This window comes from Falco biarmicus, chromosome 12 (assembly GCF_023638135.1).
Source record: "Falco biarmicus isolate bFalBia1 chromosome 12, bFalBia1.pri, whole genome shotgun sequence".
NCBI lineage: Eukaryota > Metazoa > Chordata > Aves > Falconiformes > Falconidae > Falco > Falco biarmicus.
Genome location: NC_079299.1, coordinates 15,284,059 through 15,309,349, shown reverse-complemented (window position 1 = coordinate 15,309,349; position 25,291 = coordinate 15,284,059). Strand labels below are relative to the sequence as shown.

General features: G+C 36.3%; 1 protein-coding gene across 2 annotated transcripts in view; it reads left to right on the top strand.

Annotated features, from left to right (window-relative positions):
• LRPPRC (leucine rich pentatricopeptide repeat containing) overlaps positions 1 to 25,012 on the top strand; it is a 92,533-nt gene extending 67,521 nt beyond the window's left edge. For both annotated transcript variants that reach the window (XM_056357161.1, XM_056357160.1), the window contains exons 30-38: positions 4,380 to 4,503; positions 8,207 to 8,295; positions 11,627 to 11,831; positions 14,023 to 14,162; positions 14,324 to 14,439; positions 17,364 to 17,435; positions 18,907 to 18,991; positions 23,055 to 23,197; positions 24,506 to 25,012. In XM_056357161.1, the coding sequence (XP_056213136.1) occupies positions 4,380 to 4,503; positions 8,207 to 8,295; positions 11,627 to 11,831; positions 14,023 to 14,162; positions 14,324 to 14,439; positions 17,364 to 17,435; positions 18,907 to 18,991; positions 23,055 to 23,197; positions 24,506 to 24,562 (1,031 nt within the window). In that variant the 3' untranslated portion in view covers positions 24,563 to 25,012. The remainder of the gene's footprint in view (positions 1 to 4,379; positions 4,504 to 8,206; positions 8,296 to 11,626; positions 11,832 to 14,022; positions 14,163 to 14,323; positions 14,440 to 17,363; positions 17,436 to 18,906; positions 18,992 to 23,054; positions 23,198 to 24,505) is intronic.
• Positions 25,013 to 25,291: the final 279 nt, after the last annotated feature.

The window sequence follows — 25,291 nt, the reverse complement described above, 5'->3', positions numbered from 1 at the left end:
TAAAAATTACTGAAGTTTTGCTAGTCTGTAGTTCACTTTATGCTGTTAACACTATATTCTAAACTTTCAAAATGTATCCATTAAACAGTAGAAATTATATTTACAGGATTGATGCTAAAATACCAGTTTTATGCTTTCCAGAAAATCTAGCTGTTCAGTCACAAGTTCTATGTTGTAAGACATGAGAAGTGTAGTAAGAAGAAACATTAATAGCAAGTGAAATAGCTGGGAGAGGTTTATGAGAAGACAATCACCTATTAAAAGTAGTTGTTCAGAGATTTTGTATTTGGCTCCAGCTGTTGAAAAAAGATCAGATATGATTCCAAAGTATACTTCAGGTACCTTATTTAAGCTATAGATTTGGCAAAAAAATTAAATAGTTGAGATTAAATGAGATGGGACTATGTTATGGAGATAGTCATTGTTGTCTTCCTACCTGTCTTTTATCTGTTACTCTGTTTTCTACATCTATTTGTTGACGTGACAAGGCTGTTCATTTGTTTGAAGGGAGGATTCCATGTGTTGTTGCATAGTGTCTTTAGCTTCTCTACAGCTAACATCTGAAGTTGTCCTTCCTTCCCTGTGAATTCACAAACTTTTCCTCCTGTTGTTCCTCCCTGAAAGAAATACACATATTATAAACAAAAGATAAAAATGTGTCCCCACAGCTCGTTGTTTCCAAATCCCTGTGCCTGTGGGTGCCACCCCACAGATGAAACAGTCTTATTGAGAGATCACTTCAGATCCATTCTGCAATGGAAAAGTAATAGCTTGTCTGTGCAAACTTCCCTGCCTCAGATAAACACAGAATTAACTTATACATGGGTGTTTGCTTTGGTATATAGGAAGGAGGAGTGTACGTCAGTGCAGGTCATTTGGCTTGGTCTGTGTTCAAATCATTGGAAATCCATTCCTATCCATCTCATCCCAAAGCAGGGTCACAGAGTCAGAAGTGGCATTAGTGAACCATTCAAAGGGAGGAGGAAATCAGTCCATTTCTAGCATTTGCTAAGGTGCAGGGCATTTGAGTATTCCAGAAATCCTGATTTTCTTTGCCTATAGTATGGCAAATAATTAGCTATGTCACTTGAAAGCAGATTAGAAAACAGAATTAAAAAAAATAATTTTGCTGAATGAGGAAAATACATAAATAGAAAAAGATACCTGGTTATTTTTTTCTGTTATCAGTGTATTTTACAGGTTGGATGTACAGATTTTTAAGATTTGAGTTTTTAAAAGAAGAATCTGTCAGTCATTCACACAATTAACTTCTGTTGTTAGTGAACGACCCTGTACAGTTATTCAGTTGCAGGAGCAATGATTAAAAACCTGAAGTGAAGCCTAGATATTCTGTATATAGGGAATGCAATCTCATGTTATGTGTATGAATTTAAGAATCTTGTACATTATGTCAGTCATAAAGTTAATGTTTTCAGGAAGTTCTTAATACTGGTAAATTTTAGGAATCAAAAGAAAATGAGAAATATAGAAATGTTTTAGCTGAAAACCAGCCAAAATCAATGGAATGCATTTTATAACATTATTCCTAGAAAAGTGTCCTTTGCCTTTGATATCATAAATGATCCGGAGAGCAGGAGGAAACTAAACATGCCCTGGACCTTGCAGGGAGACTAGTTAAAAACAAAAATATAAAACTTAACTGCTAAGAGACTATGATGACATTTGATACTGTGAATTTATCAGTAAATCATTTCTGTGTATTCTTTTATTTAAAGGTGCAGTATTTGAGAGGAGGTGGTCTAGAGCTATTGGGAATTAAGGGAAAAAAGACAATTGTTGGGAAACCGTTCTCTTTGTCTTAAACTATACAAACTAAGTTGTTGCTTTTATATAACAGTATGATGCAATTTTGATATCTATGTAAATAGGGCAGAATACAACTTTTCGTCAACATCAGCTTTTTGATAGGAAAAAGATTAACTTAATCTAGTTATGTAACTAATTTAATGAACTTAACTCTGACATGGAATTGTTGTGAAAATCTGTTCTTTGAAGTGCTTGATTTATGCAAAATCTTATTTTTATTTTTATCTGGATTCCTTGGTGTGAGAGCTTGCCCCTGGGGGATCATGTTACACATAGCCCAGAGAGCTGCAATTGCTGAAACAAATCTGACTGTCTTGAGAACTGAGACTTTGTTGGCAAATTGTCAGTTTTCTAACAAATCTTTCTACTTGAAATAGCTAGTATAACACAATATGATTTTGAAACCAAGAACTTTCTCTTTTGAATGCTAATATACTTTAGTAATTTTAGATGCCATATGAAGAAGTAATAAGCTGATAATACCTGATCAGGCCTATGTCTCGATTTGAGTCTCATCTAGGTATGCTTCAAACATGCTACTAGCACTGATGCAAAACATAGTTAAGCAAATAATCTGAACAGGATAATCATTCTGAGGTCAGTACTGACATATACAACAAAACATCCTAGAACATGAAAACAAAACGCACAAGGATTTTTAGTTCTTCATTGGAGTAGTCATTACAAAAAAAGAATCTATGTTTCCTTGTAGAAATAGATTTTATATTTGGTGGACTGTAATAATTGATGGTAACGTGCTTGACGTCATATCCACTGGTGGCCAGGTCCATTTCTGTGCCCCACCAATGGAAAGCAATATTAGAACACAGGGTGAAATCCTAGTGCGTTTTGAAGACAGCAAAGCTTTTGTAGGGGTCTCCAAACATAAAGAGGTTTTGGCTTTAAAAAATAGAATATAAGGGGGCTTTCATGAGCAGAAAGAACAAAGCTATCACCAGTCAGCTCTATTTTTGTAAATAATTAGTTACACTAGTAATAAATTATATCAGCAAAAGGGGTTTGGTTGTTATTGAATGTGATTGCTAGTCTACTGGTACCTCAGATTTTAGAAAACTGGAAGAGAAAATGTCTTTTCCACTAAATACTCTATGAATATTGGTGTACAGTATATGAGCAGGCAAGAGATTTCAGCACATTGCAATAGGCCAAGCTTTAACCTTAGAGTTTCAAGTAAACATAGTGGAGGATTTCAAGATCTTTCCTGTATCGTCCTGTTGTTGTGTCATTGGTCTTTTGGGTGACAATGCAATCACTACTGTAATGTCAGGCATCAGTTGTTTTCTCTCTTGTGTGTGTCTGTCTCTTTTGTATATGTGAAACTCACCTACACAGAAGTAGACTTAATTTTCACTGTGATATTCTTATCATTTACCTCTGCTCGTAGCTGCAAGCATCCAAAGTAGATTATGGATAGCAATGTTAATTCTAAGTATTAACTCAGTGTAAGAGTTTCTGGTGTGTAAAAAATAAATTCTATGCATAGTCATTTTTGCATACATTTCAGGAGGTTTTTATGTATTTTTATGTTTTTGGTTGAAGAAGTTTAAGAGTCAATCCAAAAGGCGCACCAAAAGTTTTGGTTTAGGGAATGCCTCTGCAGCACACCGTAGTAAGTGCTGTTAGTATGACATTTCATGTGACAGTGAGATTCAAAACAATTGTCATCGTCTTTACTTTCAAAGTATAAGGAAAAAAAAAAAACCACTTAGCTGTGAAATTTGTAGTGATAGTCCAAGTATTTCTGAAAAGTTTTAAAGGTTATTGTGGCTATGATTTGAATTAGCAAAGGGATTATTTTTTCAGTTTCATTAAATGAAACATGCAGTCACAGTTTAGGCGTAGAATATCATTTGTGGTTCATAGCATAGCTTTCTAGCATATGTTACAGCCTGGATGGCAGTTTTAGCTGCATGTTTATAGATGCATAATCTTGTTTCAGAAAAATAAATGACTGAAAAGTGTGCTTATCATTTTTTCCCCCTTTTTGGTAACATCTTTTCATACACTGACAGTTATTGTGAATGCATGAAATAAAACTGTTAATCAGTCAAACAAATGCAGTGTAGTTTACTTGCTAAATATCTGTATATTTGTAAATTGTATGTTTTGTATAAATCTTGTCGTAACCAAATAATTTGATCTCCCCATATTGGAATCACCTCCTATATTATTTGTTAAACGCTGTTGTGATCATGCACCAGACACTGTAACCGTATACCCCAGAATTAGGTGTTGCTTTAAAAATCCTGAGTCTTCCCCTTCTAACCAGCTGCATTGGTATTTAAGCAACAGCCACATATAGAAAAAGAGTAATAGCAAGCATTTTGTTCTGTGGAGGTATGCGTCAATTGATTGTTGTATACAAGCACGTTTGAACAAGCTGTGACCAATAGCTTTGGGCTCAAAGATGTAAGCAGAGGATAAATAGGTTTAAGATGGACCTCTTTGATGAATAGGTGACTTCTATGATCAACATCATCACAATATGACATTTCATTTTGGTCTTTTTTTTTTTTTTTTTAAACTCTTAGCGGCCTACAGTATTTTCCTGAATATGCAAGGGAAGAATGAGTTTCATCATCATTCTTACAGCATCCTTATAAATGCACTGTTAACACAGGATTGTCTTGAAGAAGCCATGGAAGTGAAACACATGTAAGGCTTTTCTGCATTTGGGGGATTTTAATTGTTCGGGAAGGATGTTTTAAAATAGTTTCTGGATCATTTTCAGGTAAATCCGTATCTTTCAATGGAAAAATAGGTCATGACTGGTAATTAGGAGCTATCGTAAGAAATACACCGGTGTTTCGTAGGGCGATATGCCATATATTAAAAAGGTACTAGAGTGACAATGTATTGCTAATAACTCATTTCAACTAACAGTATCAACAAATGTATTTGGCATCAGAACTGAAAGTCTACCCTTCTGGCAGTCTGCCTTCTCCTCTTTAGAGCAACATCCAAACAGACAAGATTCCTTCACTTAACTGCCCGTGAGCCTTCCCCTCAGTGCCCATCCCTGCTGCTGTCCTGCCCTACCCACGCTCCCTGGCAGCTGGCTGCCTGCCAAATGCAAAATGGTACATTTGACTGTGATGCCAGTGGCTAGGAGATGACCAGAAACCTTAGATCCAACTCTCACACGTCTGAAATAAATCCAACCTGCTGTCAAGTATCGTTAGAATCACCAGAATTGAATTAACCTTTAGTGAGTTGTATGGTACCCCACTTGCTTTAATTATTGCCTGCAATGTATATTCTAGTCAGGTTGTAGGCTTCAAAGTAGAAGTGTAACTACTCATCAATGTAGAGGTAAGAACAACAAAAAATCAAGTATTTTAAGTCTTTCAGTTTCTTCAGCTAAAACAAGAACCAGTGGTTGTCATCAATGTGTTATCTGAATACAGTGAATTTGAAAGTGCCTGTAGGTAACTTCTGTGATGCATAGACACTGTAAAAATTTAATAATTTTTAAAATCACCTTAGTTTTTGATGTCTGGCAACAGTATAGTTCCTGACTATACTATTTCCATGGGTTTATTATTTTCATGGTTTCTTTAAAAGTGTTTAGGCTGTAGAAATGTCTTTCATTGAAAAAGTACTTGAGCTCTGCATTCAGAAGAACAAGTAATGTTTTTTCAAATAGCTCTCAGTAACTGGGCTTTATGATAAGGAATGTTTGTGCTTGATGGATATATGGCTTTTATCAGGGAAAAACTAAAACAGTTTATCAAATTAAGCTCCATGAAATGGTAGTAACTGGTAAATCTTTGTAAACAAAAGATGGAAAGGAGATGTTTTTGGAGTACAAAGAATGTTGATAAAATTTAGGTAGTTTGTTAAACATTTGCATAAAACATTCACATATCAAAAGACGAATTGAAAGATTCTTCCGGGAAGAAGTTTGAAACTTTGCTGAAGATTTTTACATGCGTTGACTGCTTCCCTGCTCCATGGCTCAAACCCACTTTTAAGGAAGAAGGACAAAGTATTGCATGTTATCAGCAGTAATTTGCAGATTGGAGGAGCAGTAAGAAGGTGGTGACTTTGTTCCTAGTATTTCGATGATTCAGAATTCCCTCTTTACATAAGTGTTTTAGAATGTAAACTCAAAATGCAGGGAAAAAATGAACAAAAAATTTTAAATACTAAAAAGGTTGGAGATGTTTTAAAGGACTAAACCTCTGAATCTTGAGGTATTTAGGAAAAAAGAAAATAGGATTTAATAAAATGTTCTATTCTTGGTCACTGGTCAAAACCAACTATCATAATAACCCTTGTGCTTTTCAGAACTCTCATATTCCATCTTGTAGCATAGAAATACCAGATAATTACATTCCAAGAAGCCTGTAACAGCTCATTGTTGCACCAAGACAGAAAATGCTTCATATTGGCAGTGTTCATGTTGTTTATCTGTGTATCTTTTTTTCTAGTAGCAAAATGATGCTTACATTAAGCATTTTCAAAAGTCTGTAAGTTTTAAATTATTCGCTGAAATAGTGATTGTGTGTGTACCCATGGCTGAGGAATAGCAAATCTGTGTGTTTCGCACACATTTCTGCATGCTTGACAATTTTTCCAACCTCATATTATAGATTACTCCTGCAAAGCCTAAATGTGTGCAGTGGCCTGAAACTTGTGCAACTCCTAATATTTTCATAAAATACAGGAAAGCTACCTTTATTTATATAAGCTAACATATTTTTCTTTTTACTCTGCTTGAAGCCAAATTTGAAATTTAAATAATACTTGGAGCGCCCTACTATGAACACTAATATAGGCACAAAATAAGTGATTTTTTAATTTAAAAAGGTCAGATAATTTTAGAATTTCCCTTGTGTTATCAGAACTGAGAAACTTCTGTGAGCAAGGGATGTGGTAAAAGGAAAATGCAGTCCTACTCTGCATTAAAAAAAAAAAAAAAAAGGCAACCAACGCAAACAATCTCCAGAAGGTTACTGATCTGTTGGTCAACCCAAGTCTAGTTGCTTTCACATTCTAGTACTGTTTTGAGGAATATTTACTGTGTTCAGTCCAAGAAGTTTTAAATAGAAATTTAGGAGTATTGGAATGATGGATTAGTTCTGTAATAGTAGCTAACATCTATTTAATCACACTAAAGATTGGAAGATTGGAGAAGTAAATCCTTTGTTATATGTAATTTACAGTCTCATGCATGAATTGTTGACTTAAGGGCTTTGACAGATGGGACAAAGGAGAAAAAAAAAAAAAGGCAGAACTGAGCAGTAGGTGCTTAGGCAGGGATTAAGAGGATTGGTTGGGAGAGTAAGAAATCCCGAGTCCAGTGACTGCATTTGTGAGCCTGGGAGGCTGAAAGTGACTGAGAGGATAGTCATATTGTGTGCAATGTGAAGGATTTTCTTGGGATTGAGGAGAATAATTTAGCAATGACCCTGCTTACCTCCCAATCCGCTCAGCCTCTAAGTTCAAGTAGGTAGGCTGCTCAGTTGTTTGCCACAAGATGATCAGTGAGGTTTATCTTGATTGCTGATATGGTAAATGGCAATGCCCCCCTTTTCTGTGTAGAGATTTTGTAATCTAGAAATGAACATTTGTAAAGTTATCCTTATATATTAAAAATGTGGCTATGTCATTTAGGAACGGGAACATTTTGTAGTATAAGATCAAGGCGATGGCTGATTAGTCTCTCTTGTCTAATTTCCAGAGTGTTAAAAAAGCTTTAGCAGTGTTATTAAAGATTCTCTTTGCTATAGATATGTTAAGTTTTGTATTACAGGAGATAAAGAATTGATAAGCGAAATACAATTTTAACATGGCTAAGGCAGCAAATGCAGTATGTTCACTTTAAAAACCTGTATACATCTAGATGACAGAAATTTGAAAATTAATCAACCAAATGATATGGTGTTAGTTCATAATATGCTTTAGTTTATGTTTAAAATCTACAGTGCTGAAAATAAATGTTTCATTTTTATTGCTGAAAGAATAGTTTTATATTTTATAATTATGGTGACTATTGAAAAAAGAAGAAAAAGTATCCAGCTTAGGATACAACAGAACAATGCAGGGCATGCAGTTATTTTAGTCATCTAATATGTCAGCATTCAAGAATCTGAACCGATTGTTTAAAAAAAATCTTGTACTTTGTTTCTTTTGTTGCTCACTTCCAACTTTGTCATCTGTCAGAATGCAAAAAAAAATTATCCTTCTATAACCATTGACAGGATAACACAAAAGCTGTCTCCAGGTCGATATTTTGCAGCAATATTTTTAACATACGAACAGTAGTTTTTATAATTTCACCTTGGTGCTCAACCATTTATTATCGTATCAGAAGCATGTCAGTAATTCCTTTCTAAATGTCTGCTTCTTTTAGTGCTGAGACCCACATCAAGGGCTTCACACTGAACAGTGCTGCCAGCAGCCTCCTCATCATATCGCAAGTTAGGCGGGATTATTTGAAAGGTATGTCACAATGCTTGACCTTTACGTCACATTAATGCCTCTGCAGATTTTTCTTGTAACGCCCTTCGAATACTTGGATAAAGGAGTCCATTTAGCAAATTACCTGCTTATCAAGAGCCTTTTGTGGTAGCTGAGAGACGTAAATTACTGTACATGCATTTATAATACAGCTTGAATATGAATGTACTTGTCATTTGACCACTTAGTCCAGTTTCCATTCCATTTAACACAAGATGGGTTTTCTTAAGATGAATCACAGCTCTTCAGACATGCAAAATTTGTGCTCCAGAAAGAGAGAAAGTACAGGCTTTCAAGTGCGTTAAAATTCACAGCACAAGTCATTTTGCTTTGGAAATTAACATACTTTAGAGCATCTGAAACAATTCCCAGCAGTTGTTTCTTGCATATTGTGTTGGTTGTGTGAGATACCAGATGAGTTAAATTGACTGTTAAATGTGCATGATTGTGCACTAAATGATTATAATATTGATTTAAAAACTTAATCAAATACTTTTTAATAGTTCTCAATACCAACAGTAACAAAATATTCAGTTTGGGTTTCTTTTAAATGTAACAGTGATGGTAGAAAAGAAAATGGTGGCTGAAGAGTATGTAAGGGCACCCAGCAAGATGGTGGATAAAGTTCATAGTTGTGTTATTTCAGTTCTCGGCACTGGTTGTTTTGCAGCCTGGAGTTCAGCTCCACAGCATTAGATTTTAGTTATTTAGTTGTGCTGTGGAACTCTTACAAGAGATGAAAATTCTGCAAGCGCGTAGTTTTACATGCAGTGCTGTGTCTTTTTTCCCTGTGCAAGCGTAAGTACAGTGTTGACATGTATTTTTGTCAGTACCTTTAAGCATTGAAGCAGCTGCATACGAAGAAAATGTATTACACTGAATTGTTTTACTTTCATATCAGAAGGCATACCAGAAAATCCATTTATGATTTCTGCCAGCAGTTAATTTTATTCCATTCTATTATGTGTAGCTGTAGTAGCCCATACCCATGTAACACCAGCTACATTAACACATCTTCTCACCTGTGCGCTTCCCTGCAGCTGATAAACTTCTCTTCTTTCACATTCTTTCCCCATTCAGTCTCCAGCCTGACATCACTGCCAGGTGCCGTTGACTGACTGAAGTGTTTGTGGTGAATGCAATTGCTTCTCTTGCTCTTGGCAAATCTTAAGTTTTTGCAGCTTTCAAGGCCTTTGCTTGACTTCCCTGTCTGATTTTATTCTAATACATTTTCTGCTTTTTCTTCTCCAGTGTGAAGTTTTGCCAGTTCTTCCTATGTATTACCCAGTAAAAATCTCCCTTTTTTCAGAACATCACTGATGTCACTATATTCTGCCAATCTCTTGGGCCAACTACATAATTTCTTTTTAGCTAGCATACTAAATTCTCTGCCACATCAACCTTCTCCCTTGCTGTACCCTAAAAATATTTCTTTTTGCACAGTACAAAGTTTCTTAAGAAGACTGTGGAATTATATTGCTTTAGAAAATTATATTTTCTTTATCTTGTGCATTAAACAAGCTTTACTTTGGTAATTTAAATGAATAGTCAGACTTGATCCTTGCTTCTATTTTAATTTGCAAGATACCACTTCTCTTTTTGTAAGTGAAGCCTTGAAAATGCAAGCTACTAAATTTTTCAACCATAGCGGCCATTTTCTGAGGCTCATAGATTACCCAAAAATTTTTTGGGCACAGTCTTTTCGTAACCTTTTGTTGGTGAGCTCCGTTTGACCTACATCGTGTGATGGCTTTCACTTACATAAAACTTGCTTGCTTTATTACCTCCTCATATAGTTTGCCATCCATCTTTGCTGTGTAATGTGGTATGGTTAAAAGTGTTTGTGTAGGTCCCTAAGTATACTCGTAAGAGCTCTAACGTCTTGAAGCAAGAACTCTGTAAAACCCAGGTTACTTTTAAAAGTCAGAACTTGAGTGTCACGGTAGGGAATTTGCGGAGCTTTTATAGGAATTAAAAGACAAGTGGTTGGTTTTCATAAGCACAGTTATCTGCTTTTACTGAAAAATCAAGGGATTAAATTCTGAATTCAGATTAGTAGTAATGAGTGCATAAAGAAAAAAGATACCAATGGAATTATGCAGTATGCTGCTAGCACATAACTTCTTGCAGTTTTGCTGCACTCATGCAACTGTCAGGTATTTCTCTGTCCTCATTCTTGAGAGGGCTGGTCATGCTCCATGCTAAAGGGAGGTCCACACTAAGTAATAAGGAGAGAACTTGAACTTAGCATGTGTTTTAAGTTTGCTTTTTAATTTTCAGGAATCTTGCCTCTGATGTGTTGCTCCTTTTTTCACTAAAAGGGGGGGTGGAAGGGTGAGGGGTGCAGAAAGAAAATTTGCTGTGAAGGAAGGTTAGGCATACAGGAAGGATGTTTTTTCTTCGTGTCTTATAAAAGGTAATATTTGATTTCTGCAGTACTTGCATATTGAATTGGAATGTTAATGCTGTGGAGTTCAAGTGGGTGTATATTATGTTAGAAGTGTTATCCCTTGGTATTATAATTATTATCTGTGATTAATCCTGCCTGTGCTGATAAGGAGTAAGAGATTTTTACCAGAGGGGCATGTCTTTCTGCGTGTGTCTGCTCTTGTATAACATAAATTGACAAGAATTCTGGTTAGGGCAATGAGGGTGACTTAATCTGCAGTGGGTTTGGGGAATTTGTGACAGACAGGAGATTTGTTGTATGCATGTATGTTTTTAACATAGGTAATTCCTATAATTTTAGGAGTTCTTGAGGTAAGTGTCCAGTTTTGAGTTTGTTCTCCTGTGGAGACTTGTGTTCCATGCTTTTATTGAAAAATTAAAGAGTTTGGTGCACACTTGAAAAGACAGATCTGATTACTAGACTTCAGCAGTTGCAATAGTAAATGACGTTTTAAAACTATATTTATTCTGAAACGTGCAACATTTTTGTATTTTAGCAAAGAAAATTGGTAATAGTTGGAGAAAAATAAGATTAAAAGGTCGTGACTTGAAGGTCAAGTGAGGACATTTATGACAGCTGCTTTCTTTGAGCTGGATACTAAAATGAATTAATTAAATGTTAAGTATCTTAATACTTTTACTGAGCAAATATTAAAAGCATTTTAAGCTGAATTACTGTTGAAAGTTTTTGTATATGTATGTATTCAAGTTATAATTTGTTATAGCAATTTTGGGGCTTAAGTTCAGCAAGAGAATTATTTTCTGAACATATTTTTAAAAGGGTAGGGTTGATGATACCAGCAGCATGGTTGCCTTCTGAACTAAAATCTGATTTCCTCTTCTCTTGTTTCTTTACCATCGTTAGATGCCATGGCTGTTTTAAAAGGGATGCTTGACAGTGGCTTGTTGCCTGCTAGACGAGCAGTTATTGCACTCACTCAGGCTCTGGCAGAAAAAGGAGATCTAAAGAACCTACAAGTGCTTAAAAACATGTGGGAAGACATCCCAAAATCAGTCAATGTATCTACCACACTACTTGCTAATGCTATTGCATTGGCTCATACTAAGAAGTAAGTATTTCTGGGACTGTTACATGCAATTATTTTATGCAGAGTGGTGGGAAATCACTTGCATTATCCTTTTCATTCTGTTTCCAGTCTTACAGTGTCCTAGATTAAAACTCTGGTCAAGTTGAGGAGTGTGCAGGGCAGTTCTGTTATGGTATTGTTTCCCAAACACATTTGGGGTTGAAAATCATTTAGTGAAATGCAGGGATAGCTATGAAGCATTTGGGAGAGCATAAGGTCTTTTCTGGTGGTGTAATTTAGCTTTGATACCTTTGTTCTGATGTATTGCACCTCATGTAAAGCGTTCTCCTTCATGTTAGTTCAAGAGCCCTGTGAAATCTGAATGTAAAATTTAATTACTTCATCAATATAAATGTAAAAAAAATCTTTGAACTTAGCACCCACAGATTATGCATATAATACTTGTTTGGAAACAAAAATCTGCTGCCTGTTCCAGTAGTTGAAATGACAAAATACTACTGTGTTTACCCTCAAAATGTGAAAGCCAGACATATATCTGTGGAGTGGTTTTATATTTCTTTGCGGTCAGAATTACAGAAAAGTTGGCTGCTGTGCTGTTTTGCGCCACAGTTTTGATCATGATAATTATCCCTGCACTGAGTATTCAGCTGTTTAATTCAGTATCATGTTCTACCTAACATTGTTGTTTCAGTTGATACATTGTTACTGTGCTAGTTTATCCTTTGTATAAAACTGCATGGGGGAAGCACTTCTGAGAGAAAGGGCATACCATGAACTTCTCAATGTGCTTTGCTGGAACCAGTCTTCAGCAATCCTACGTATTCTATTATTTTATTTTCAAATCGGTTTGATCAGGCGGAGCGCCTGTGTCTAACTCTGCAGGAAAGCTGTAGAGCTGTGTAGTACGTCACAGGTACCTGATCACCTCAGGCCAGAGTGAACAGTCACTGAAGTGTTTGGAACAGCAAGAGGACTTGAATTGAAGGGGAACCATGCAGGCCAGTTTCAGTAGTGAGCTCGCTGTATTTTCAGCCACTGAAAAACAATCTGTCTGTAAAGGACTGATCTTGTAAATGCACAGATCTGAGTGGTCCTTGGCACAAGTTCTAGTGCATTGACTTTTGCCTAAATGAAACAGCCCAAACAGAAATTTCAGGACTTGTCCTATAAGCTCCATATTTTCCTATGTTTCCATGTCATAAGTGTTACAACGACATGCTACATTCTTACAATGACATGCTACATTCTTAAAATGTAGATTGGTGACAAGAATAAATAAACAATTAAATTGCTGTATGCAGGCACCAGTGTTTTTTAAGCAGCATTGACTTTTCCCATACCAAAACTAGCTTGGATGTGTGAAAAGACTTAGCAGCAGCGTAAATAGTATGCACCTTATATATTCTTAAACATCTTGCAAGCTGTACCTTGAGAACTGTGAAAAACAGATTCTTACAGATATTTTTGATACCTGTTCATTTATTGGTAGATTCATGTTTCTGATAATAGTTTTCAAAGCATTTTTCATAGCTTTCAAGCGTGGTGCATTTCTGCTTCACCTAAAAGCATTCATCATGTTCAGATTTCTTTTTCAATTAAATTAGTTTTTAGAGTGGACTGATAAGAGATGTTGCCATTTGAACTTTTTTGAATGCCATAAGTAGAATTTACACTTTGGTGAATACTTCCTGTGTTATTTGCATTTGCTGTACTTAAGCCATAAGATTAGAAATGTTTAGACAAAGGTACTGACCAAATGACATTTAGTGTTGTCTTTTGCATCCAGAAAAGGTGGGCGTGGGAAAAATGGGGTAAATAATTAATTGAATAGCATTAAAAAAAATACTCGAGTTGTATGCATTAATTATTCAGATACCTTCTGTTAGCACTTTTGATTTTGCCTTGTAGATTTGCAGAACACATTTTCCTAAAGCAGCTAACAGAACTGTTTGTCCTTAATGAGGAAAAAACGTCAAAATTATTTAGGCTTTGTACAGGTCAAAGGTCATTTGAAATTTTTTATTTCTAGGTTAATTTATTTGTCCAGTCATAAGTGGTTTTACTTTTACAATATCGGAATGAAGTCATAGGCACTCAACCATTCCTGGGGAATATAATCTTAATGTAGAAAACAAAAACTTTAATATAATCGCCTCTCTAGGTTTGGAAATCTTGATTTCAGAAACTAAGCCAGTTCAATCTCTTTTCCTAGCAATGACCTTGCTGCTGCTGTGGAATACCTTGAGCCTTTGCTTATCGCTGGTGCACAGAATCCTGATCAAGCTGTCAAAAGTATTTCCTATTTGTTAAGAAAGGTGTCTGAGGAAGGATTAGAACAAGCTTTGGAAACATGTAAGTTAATTGCAATGATATTTAAATATTCTGACTAGACAGAGGTGTTATGAAAGAGCTATTACATGTAAAACCTGCTCAGTCAGCATAAATCATGCCTGTGAAGTTTACAAAAGTGGCTTTTCAATCAAAGATTTTCCTTATGTACCCATCATTTGCAGTTGGTGTGATGGCAGAACGACTGGCCAGTCAGTTTGGAATTTACAGACCTGTCACAGATCTTTTCCTTCAATATGTCAGTGCAGACAGAGTGGATGATGCCAGATCGCTGATACAGGTAATGACACAACAAGAGAGGTACAGAAATGCTTAGAGCTCTTCAAAGGTTAACTGAGAAATTGTCAAAAAGAGGTGTTGTATAGCATAGGCTAGTAGTAGTAGGCTTTTGAATTACAGTGTGAGTAGCAGTAACACAGTTTAGACTATTGCAAACCATGAACTAGTAATCTCATACCAATAGTAGTAGTGGGTGCCAGAGTCAGAAGGTTTTTTGCCTTCTAACAACCTGAAGGAAATAAAGGAAGACTTGTATATTGCTTGAAATTCTATACAAAGCAAATATTTTTGTAAGTTTTCTGCTAGACAGCACTTGCTTCTTGCAAACCATTTCCTTGCAACTTTTCACATAATTTCTTAAATGCTGTAAACATAATACCTTACAGCTGTCTGGTTTGCAAACCAAAGGCAGGCAATGTTTGCTTTTCATGGACCTTATTTCACTTGGTTGCTATAATATTGGGTATGCTGTATTAAAGGTTTATTAAGAGCTGAATTTGCTTCCTGTTTACTTGAGTGTTACATGCTTTAAAAGACAAATGCTGGTCCTCTGGTGCACAGTCTCAACTGAGTTAGTGATCTTCAAGGAATGAAACAGCTGCATTCATGCCATTTGTACAGACCTAAGGACAAAGTCGAGCCAGAGGTGGGATGACCTGTGGGTGACGGGAGCTGCTGCTGGCAGTGTGCACAGACAGGCTCCATCAGGGAGGCTCATCCAGGCAGGTGACAGTCCAGCAGGCATGCCCAAATCCGCAATTTGTTCATGTGTGCATAGGCTCCTGCCTCATCCCATCTCCTGGTAGTACATGCTACTAATTTACCAGTTCCTAAGTATTTTAAGCTGTTAGAAAGAAAAAGCTGTGCTTCATCCATTGGATGTTTTGTGATCTTCCAAGAAGAATACATACCAACAAATGTGTTCAGTTATTTCTGCTACAGTGTGAGGAGGATTATTTGTATAGTCCTTGCTCTAGGATATTACTTGGTTTATTGCTTTGCCTAACTGGTCATCTGAGTATTAAATTAAAAGGAAACTATAATTTTGATACAGAACCCTGTTGCTATATAGCATGAAACACCAAAATGCAAAATAAATAAAGTTATTTTACTCTTCCTGATTTTTTGATTGCTCTTTGGTTGAAATGAGTGAAATTGAAAGAGTGAATGAAAATTGGTTACAATTTCCTGCTTTTGTGACGATAGGGAGTTCAATTTTAAGTAAAATCGGCATGTTCTTAAAATTTTTCAAAACATGGAATAATTTCCTTTTGTGTATTCCTAAAACGTGCTACAACAGCATCCAACTGTTGGAATTAAATTCATGGCTCTGTAGCATACTTGAGATAGTTGTATACACTGTATTTTTAGGGAGAATGGCAAAATATTTCATGTTAACTGGACATTCACAGATAAGCATGAGTCGAAAATTCTGTGTATTATGAGAAAATTTGGGGTTTATATGGTGCAGGAAAAACTTTCAGTTGTGTTAAATGTTCTTGACTTCTATTGTGGAACAAGTATTCTACTGATAGGTAACTAGAAGATAATAATAATCACTGTCCATTGTTTGTTACTTTCTTGAAAAGTAAGCCACAATCCAAATGAATTGTTTCACTTGTAATAATCTGAAATATTAGTATACACGTGGAGAATCCTCGCTTTCAACAATACATCTAAAAGTCTGTTTAAAAGTTCAAGAAACAGCTACAGTTTCTTTTGTATGGTGGAGGGAGAATGCTTTGACTGATGAAGGTCAAAAGTAGTTTGATATTTTAGCATGAAAGGGGGCTGTAGAAAACATGTCTCCAACTAGACGGTGTCTTTCCTCTCAGAGCACTTACTGACAGTAGGTGAGAATGACTAGAATCAGTAATAAAATGTTGCAAGTTTCTCCCATGAATATTTTGCCTCTGTTTATCACTGTAAAGCAGTTTCTTTGTCCAAACACTATGGGTACATTTTTGTCTCCGTTTGACTGATGGAATGAGGCCTCACACCTTTTCACCTGGGCCTTAAAGAGCTTGTCAAACCATATTACACATACAATAAATTCATAGTGTCATAACCCAAAATTTCTTGTTATTGAATGTAGTAAATCCGTGGTATCTCTATTTTTATATGCACAATATTCTCTTCTTCCTGTGCATTCTGGTACTGATTAAATATCTTAGAGCTGGTAAAAAGCAGTGTGCTTTGTAAGAATTTTAAGACTGACACCTTTGAGGAACATACCCTAAAATATTGTCTTGTTCATTTTATTTTGCCCTTGTTTCTAAAGTAAGATAGATTTTTGATTTTTATCTGGTCTGTCTCAAACTTAGAAAAGTTCAACTTCTCTCTCTCTCTCAAACACTGTCTGTTGCAATGAAAGCCTTTTTTAAAATAGAGAGATTGAAATCAGTCCTTTGTATGCATAAGTGTAGGTAATTATACTTTAAAGAGAACTTGCTTTGTACATTTTAATTTTTATAAAGAAACGAGCAGTTATCTCCCTGACACCTTATTAAATGTATAATTAACCTTATGATCCCTAGCTCACTTGTGAATGCTTGGCAGTATAATTGGAGAGGAATAGTGTTTCTCTTTTTCATTCTTTGCAGTCCTAAACCTCATTTTTGTGGTATGTGGAAGTATTAGTTTAATTCTTTCCCCTTTTGTTTTAAACAAACTTTATACCTACCATTTTAAAAACAATGTTTACCAAAATGGCGTGTGAAATGAACTTGCTTCCTATGTTCAGTGGTTGGTTTGTTGTTTGGGTTTTTTTGTTTGTGTTTCAAACTAATGGTCAGTTATTTACCTTCTATATAGGTAATATTCGTATATTATTTTAAACATCTGTAGTTGGAAATTTTCACCTTAGTAATTTTGTTTATCACTAACATACTGATGACTGCTACATTAATTATTCTTTTTCTTTAGAGGTATGGTGCATTAATTGAGAAGAGAACTTTTGTGAGTTTTATGGCTAGATCAGCATCTAAACCTGGACAGGTACGGTATTTCTTCATGTACGTCATTGTATTTGTAACAAAATGCAATTTCATCAACCTTTAAGTGTTTTGGATCTTGAACTTCGTGGTTGACAGCTTGATCAGCTTTCTTGGGGAGAGGGAAGGTTAATTTGCAGAGCTGGTTACATTTAAAGGAACAGTTTACGGAGCATGATGGAAAGGAGGGTGTAGTTAATATTTTTCTATTGTTTCAGTAATTTCCTGCCTTTTATACTTCATATCCTACCGACATTGTGCTTTAAACATCTTACTGCACTATCCAGTTCAGTATTGTAACCTGAAAGTACTTATTTTGTTGGCTACTTTGTATGCATACAAATCCAAGTTTAAAACCTCAGCCTCTCTATATTGATAAAATGCCTCTATGTTTACATTAAAAGACACATTTCATATTAGTTGTTACAATGGTTTGGGCATATATCTGGCTTGAGCATCTGCTTAGATTCCTGGCTTTGTGCTCATTCCCTGTAATTGGAAATGCTCTCATTCATATGCCTGCTCTGCTCCTGTCCATCCCTCCTCAAAGTAAAAAAAAAAAAAAAAAAAAAAGGCAACAAAAAAACCCAATACACACTCAACCCCACACCCCCCCCCCCCGCCCCAAACCCAACACAGAACAAAACCAACAAAAAAATCAAAACACACATATGCATATCCACACTGATTCCTTTTTTCATAGAGGAGCAGCATCAGGAGACAGGTAATACACAAACTAGAGTAAATACTTTTTCAAATGAGGGATAATGCATTTATGTTTTGTGGAAATTGCCAGTAAATACTCATAGATTAGAAGTTCTTATGTTGAAGAGATGCTGATAAATATGGTGATAAACACCATATTTTGGTGTCTTTAGAAGAAATTTAAAAACTTGAATTTTTCCACCTTTTCAAGCTGAAATTTTAATAGCACATAGAAGTTAATAGAACATGATAAAGATGCTGTTAATTTCTATAAACTTTATTTAATTCAAGACCTGAGAGTTTTTGAAACTGGATTCAGAGGTTGGGGGAGGGAGGTTCCAAATCTAAGCACATTAGTGATCCAGCTTCTTTTAAGCAGTGTCAGTGAAGGCTGCCGAGTGGTTTGCTTTTTTTTTTTTTTTTTTTTTGGTAAAATGGTTGAAATCCTGACATATTCTTATTAACATATTAATTGCTTCCTTCAAAAAAAAAAAAAAAGAGAAAAACTAATATTTATGCTTCTTCAGTATGTTTTTTAGTCCTGTATTTTGTTTGTTTTTATTTTGTGTCTGATTTCTTTGACTGTTTTGTATCTGCATATTAAATTTTGGGAAGGAAGTTATGTCTACCTTCAGTTGCAGTCTGTTTCTTGCTATCAGTACAGTTCATTTCTCTTAAATCTGAAGTACTTATTCTAATTTCCGCAGTTTTATTTTGTGGTTTAAGATCTGAGGTTAATGCTCTTTTTGTCTGCACATTAAATTTCATAGGCAAAGAAGATCGAGACACTTCTAGAACTGATTCCTGAGCAACTGAATGCAGAAATTGCCTACCATTACCTCATGAGATGTTATGGTAATTGATTCTCCTTGGAATAGTTTCTTAGTAAGAACTCTTGAGACATTCAGAAAGGTCATGGAAACCCTTAGAAACAGGGGGAACAGGATCTACTCTGTGTAACTTGCTTTACAGTTTGAGCCACAAAGAGGTGGGGAGTTTGTCTGGGGTTTTTGTTGTTTAATTCTGTTGGATCTGTGTACTATCCTAGCTATTGGGTTCGAAAAGCAAACCAACTGACCCAAGCCTTGAATCCGTTACAAAAGGAGCTGTATTTACATTAAGGATACTGCTACAATAGTGGCTAGGTTGGGGCTTCGTGGAATAAAAAAGAATCCACCCTAACCCATGGAACTGTAGAAATGAATGGCATTCATTACTGTAGAAATGAATTGCTTTTAAAATGAGTCCAGTTTTTTTCCTCCTGAAACATGTAGTAAGTATATTGGTTCTTTTTATGTGTGTGTTTCAAAATCATAAGTGATTAGTTTTGTCAGTAATGTGCAAGGATCTTACTGTTACTAGTGTAGATTCTTTATACCCTTTTCAATTTAGCCGAAGTTAATATTCCAGATGCCTTCATTTGGACTTACCTGAGTAGTTGAAGGGTTAATCAGTTCTTTTTATAGTTGAAGTCAGAGAGGAAGAGCTCTAAAAAATCAGGTTGCTTTTTTAAATGTGTGTGTTTGCAGCAGACAATTTTGAAAAATCAGGACATACAGCTCCTGTGGCAACACTCAGCTGGAAGTTTGCACCTCTGTGCTGTGGTGTCCTTTCCTTGTGTACTCTGATATGGTCCTTTAGTTATATTACAGGAAGTAAATACTCTTCACACTTGTGTATTACAAGCAAAAAAATATAATGACAAAGCCCTTGTGCTCCAGTCTATCACAGAGGAGATAAACAGGAACAATTAAGTAAACCACTTCAAACCCAAATCCAAGGTATGGTGTTAAGGGAGTACAAACTTCCCTGTATTTGAATCAAGTTGTAGTATGCGACTTACAAAATTTACTTGCACAGTAACATTCAAAACAGCAATCACTACCAAAATTGTTTAACCTCATAGTTTCATTCACAGCAAGATAACATTTCCAGCATGTTTTTAAAAACAAAAAAAATGCCCTTTTGTCACCACCACTGTACTTGTTCCTTTACACTATCATTAGCCCTTTACTGCTTTTACCTCAGTAAATATTCCGTAAGTGAACTAATTAATTTTTTCAATATCCGTTCCAGCTCATTATAGTATAATTTCATAAAGAGATTGCAGAGAATCAGTCACTTGTTCTATTATACCTAAAACAGTGATTACAGTGTATTGGTCACGTGAAGCCACACTGTATGTGAACTGAACAGATGGTTGCTGTAGTTTCTTTAGGCAGAGACATATCTGGCTTGTAGCACGTTCTAGAGGAGACACTCAGTACCAGCGTGAAGACTTCTAAAAGCTATTCCCAGGTCTCACCTGTATGAGACATTGATTCCACTCCTGTATCGGGTAGAAGAGTGTGCATCAGTTAACTTGATCTGCTTTACCAGGGCTGAGCTGGATGAGTTGTACGAGGGCATCTTTGCATTTTCTATTGCATCTTTCTGTTTTAGGGAGAGACGGTGTTGTCCCAATTTTTATTTTTTTTTATTTTACAGTTAGTAAGCTTTAAAACTTGATTTCTCATTTTAGGCCAAATCCAACTTCATAGTAGTATCATTTTTTAGAGAACAAATGATTCTCCTGTCAGGTCCATTTTTATTTTTAATTGGTTAGAAAGGGTACTGAAGGATAGCAGAGTACTATTACTACAGCTGGTTTCTGTTGGTAGTTATCAAAATAAATGGACAAATTATAATTATTTGTGTTAATTAGCAAAGATGTAGTAGAATATACATCACATCTGAAAGAAGTCTGATCATATATCAGACACCCGCAACTGGACAAGTAAAGGGACATTTATTCCTTTCCTTGTCCTGAGGTGTGAGCCACTGCAAAGGCTAGATTTCCTTCATCTGGTGAGATGCATAATCCGTCACTGTATATCTTCTAGAAAAAGGAAATACATAAAATCACATTTGCATCATCCATTAAATGCAGTCTAAGTATTAGCTCTTTTTTTGTTGTTGTTGTTTTCCATACATCGCATCTATTTTAAAGAAATAGAAAATTAACGATTTCTAGTAGGCTTTCATTAAACCATCGCTTCAAGCAGTTTCTGCAGTAACCTCCCACATTCAAAAAGTAGCTTAGCCACTTGCCAGATGTGAGTGGGAAGCTTTTTCTCATGAGAAAGGGACACAAGTTACCCATTTCTGCATAATTAAAGTTTTTTTCTTTAAGAATTTTTTTTTGTAGCCCTATGGTTGTGAAGGTGGTGTTTCTAAATGTGAACAAGACCTGAGGCAGCTCCTGTACTGCAGGTGTTTGCTTTTTCACGGGCAACAAAATTAGTTTAACTGGAAATTATGGCTTGCTTGTTCACAAGGTGCTAGGAACTGTTGTGCTGCATCTAGGACACTGAGGACAACAGTGAAACTGTTGGGGGTAACTTCACTGTGATGCTTCTCAAGCAAATGCCTGAGCAGCAGCAAAGTCTATGGTTAAGCATGAGTCAATGTAGAAGGAGGGATTTCTTCCCTCTCCCACTTTAAAGCGAGAAATATACTCCGCTCTTCTACAGCTAGAAGTGCATAGTGCTTCAAATAAATGAAGAATGGATTAGTTAGGACCTGTTGCAGGGTTGGTGCATTTATGGAATATCCAGAAAAATGTTATTGGTTACCTAAGCAGTGGGTTAGCAAAAATTTTCTCCTGCTCTAAAGGTTGAAATGGGTTTTTCTTTGTGCTCTAAAATGAGCACTGACCTTTTTTTTCCTTTGCTTCTTTAGGTTATAGTTTAGAGGTAGCCAGCACCTGGAATCATAACAACACTCTGCCCTTACTTAAGGGAATTAAATTCTGTTCTAGAGTTCTCACATGCTGAAGTTGAATGGCTTTCATTTTAGCTTTTCTTTTTGTTTTTTATCATTTGCTTCAGAAAGAGGCATATGGCTCTCTGCCTCATCCTGGAGTGGTGTGTTAGAGTCATAGAATCAATTAGATTGGGAAAGACCTTTAAAATCATGGAGTCCAACCATTAACCCAGCACTACCAAGTCCAGCACTGCCAAGTCCACCACTAAACTGTGTCCCTAAGTACCACATCTGCATGTTTTCTACATACCTCCAGGCATGGTGACTCAACCACCTCCCTGGGCAGCCTGTTCCAGTGCTTGACAACCCCTTCAGTGAAGATATCTTTCCTAATAACCAACCGAAACCTCCCCTGGCACAACTTGTTTCTTGGGAGAAGAGAATGACAGCCACCCATTTGCAGCCTCCTTTCAGGGAGCTGCAGAGAGCGATAATCTCTCCCTTGAATTTCCTTGTCTCCAGGCTGAACACCCCCAGTTCCCTCAGCTGCTCCTCACAGGACTTGTTCTCCAGCCCCGTCCCCAGCCCCTGCCCGGCTCTGGACACGCTCCAGCCCCTCAGCGTCCCCCCTGCAGTGAGGGGCCCAAACCCAGCCCAGGGTGCGAGGTGCGGCCTCACCAGGGCCGAGCACGGGGACGGTCACGGCCCTGGCCCTGCTGGCCACGCTGTTTCTAACACAAGCCAGGAGCTGTTGGCCGCCTTGGCCACCTGGGCACACGGCTGGCTCATGTTCAGCCGCCCATCAACCAGCCCCCCAGGCCCTTCCCCGCTGGGCAGTTCCCAGCCCCCTGCCCCAGCCTGCAGATGTTGTGTGGGGTTGTGGTGACCCAGGTGTTGTGCGGCTCCTACTCCTTTCTGGTTCCAGCACAGGCTTGAAGGAATTTACTATTTAGCCTCATATAAGGAGAGCTAGAATGGCTGTATGTTCTGTTGTCTTATGTGAATTGTCAGTAGGATATGAAGAGTATCCAAAGTGTTTGGAATATTGTATATGAAAATATTTAGCATATATTCTGGCAGATAGAAGGAATGTGTGACATCATGGAAACAGATGAAAAGAAGAAATACTTAATCATTGGGGGGTTTTTTTTTTGTTTTATATTTTTTTCCTCAGAATTGGATGAGGATGTTGCTTCTGTGAAAGCTGTGTATGAGAAAACAAAAGAGAAGAATATACAGCTGAACGAGCTATCTCTGAAGTCTTTAGCAACTTTTCTGAAGAAAGTAGGAGAGCCTGTCCCTTTCACTGAACCCCCTGTGAGTATTTCCTAATTAAGAAACAGATCTGCAGAACTGTGTATGTTTAGTGTTAATAAAACAAATTGCATGAATAATTACATAGGGATTAGATCTCTGCAGAGACTCCTCAAAGGAGGTAATGTGTGAAGTACTGAGTGTTGTAGGAGCTGTGGTAATTTTGCGTTGGGTTCAACCTGAGGAAATAAAACTTCTTGGGGCTTACAATATTTAAACTACCTGATCCTTATCAGGCACTCATCTACAGGTATACCTTTATTCAATGTCCTTGGGGCATTCATCTAAGGAATTGAACTTTAAAAGGCTTATAGAATGTGTATTTCATTAACAATTAATAGGTTTTAATTTCCATTAATTACCTGTTTTGTATCTAGTACAAGTTGCTGCTTTAGCAGGATGGGATTTTAGAACTGGGGGAATTATTTTTCTATTGCAGCTTTGCTTCTACCTGCCTTGCCAATAGCTATATGCAACTGTGCAAATATATCTTATTTGAGGGTGACAAATGGTGTGAGACTAAACCTGTCAAGACTGTAAACACTTCTTTCACATCATTACTTTAACTAATGGTCTACTAGTGCCATGTTAGCAAAGCAGACTTTGAAGACTTAATATATTTTCCCCCTTCAAGCAAACTTTTTATTGCGATTTTCTAGCCACTTTTTATGTTTAGAAATAAGTGGTTTTCTATAGCTCTGTAAAGACCTGATTACATGCTGTTTCTCCATATTGCTTCATAAGTGTGATTTTCTTTTCTCATTTTGTAAAGAACTGGAGAAAATTTGCCATAAACTACTTGGCTTAGCCTTTTAACAGCTGTGGAGTTTTTTCCACAACCCTGACATAATTTATAATGTGAATTTTTATTTGAATTGTGTAAATTTAAAACCTAAAACGTCTGTTTCTTGGTAGCTAGTGAAAATAAGTGTTATTTCGAAGTCACTGAAATTACTCACTTTCTGATTTCCTTGTTCAGCTTCTTTAATGCAGTTTGATCTTTAAAAGTGTCTCAATTTTTTTGACACAATTGCAGATTGCAGTTAAGAAGTATTTTCATTTTTAGAATGAAATTGATTATATTATTGCATTTTGTAATAGAAGCTTCATTATGCGTTTTTGGCAAGGTTTTCCTTTTCCTTTTATTCTTTCTCTCTGGCATTTCTCTTAATTATACAGACTTCAATACAGATCTAGTTTTGCTTGACAGAGAATACATTTTGCTTTTGTCAGGACATAAGACTTGGTTCAGAATTAGTAACTTTGCAGTTGAAACAATGCTGAACTTGTTTATTCCACTCTTGTTTATAGGAGACATTCAAGTTCTATGTGGAGAAAACGAGGAAAGCAAGATTGGAAGCATCATGAATACATAGTCTTTTATGCTTTAGTTGTTTATGAAATTGTTTAAATATTACATTCAATAAAAAATTTAAAAAGCATGTTATTCTGTGTAATTTTCAATATAAATCTGTGTTTAAACAGCACTCTCCATAGCTGTAATTGATAGAAACAAATAGAAACACTGTTAAAATTGCTAATGAAATACCAAGATGCAGCTTTCTAGATTATTTCTGTTCTGATACATGATCTGTTTTAACCTGAACTGTGTTTTGGCTCCTGTTGAATAACCAAATATATGTATATCAAGAAAGTTGCTAGAGGGGTATGTAACCATAACAGTAAGCAAACTGTCTTATCCTTTGTTGTTCTTTGCCTGGACAGTGCACTTCGGGGTGAAAGTAGAAGGGTAAAGAACACCATCTTCAGGGTTCATCTGTATGTACACAGAGAATAAACACACCTTTTTTAGATTTCTCCTGAATGTACTTCTCTTCTGTTAAGTATCTCATCAGGGTGTTTGATATTACAGGTAAAGACAAAATAGTTCTACCTTTTACACTGGGTTGCGTGTTGTAGTTTTATAGCATCTTTAATTCATTTTTATAACTTCATATAGTTCATTTAATCTTATGGATACGAGGACTGCATACCCATGAAAACATGCCTTTTAAACAAAGCAGTGCCCATTATTTGCAGGGGTAGCAGGTTTTACTGGGTGGGAGACGGGTGGGCATGCTTTATTTGTATAAATGT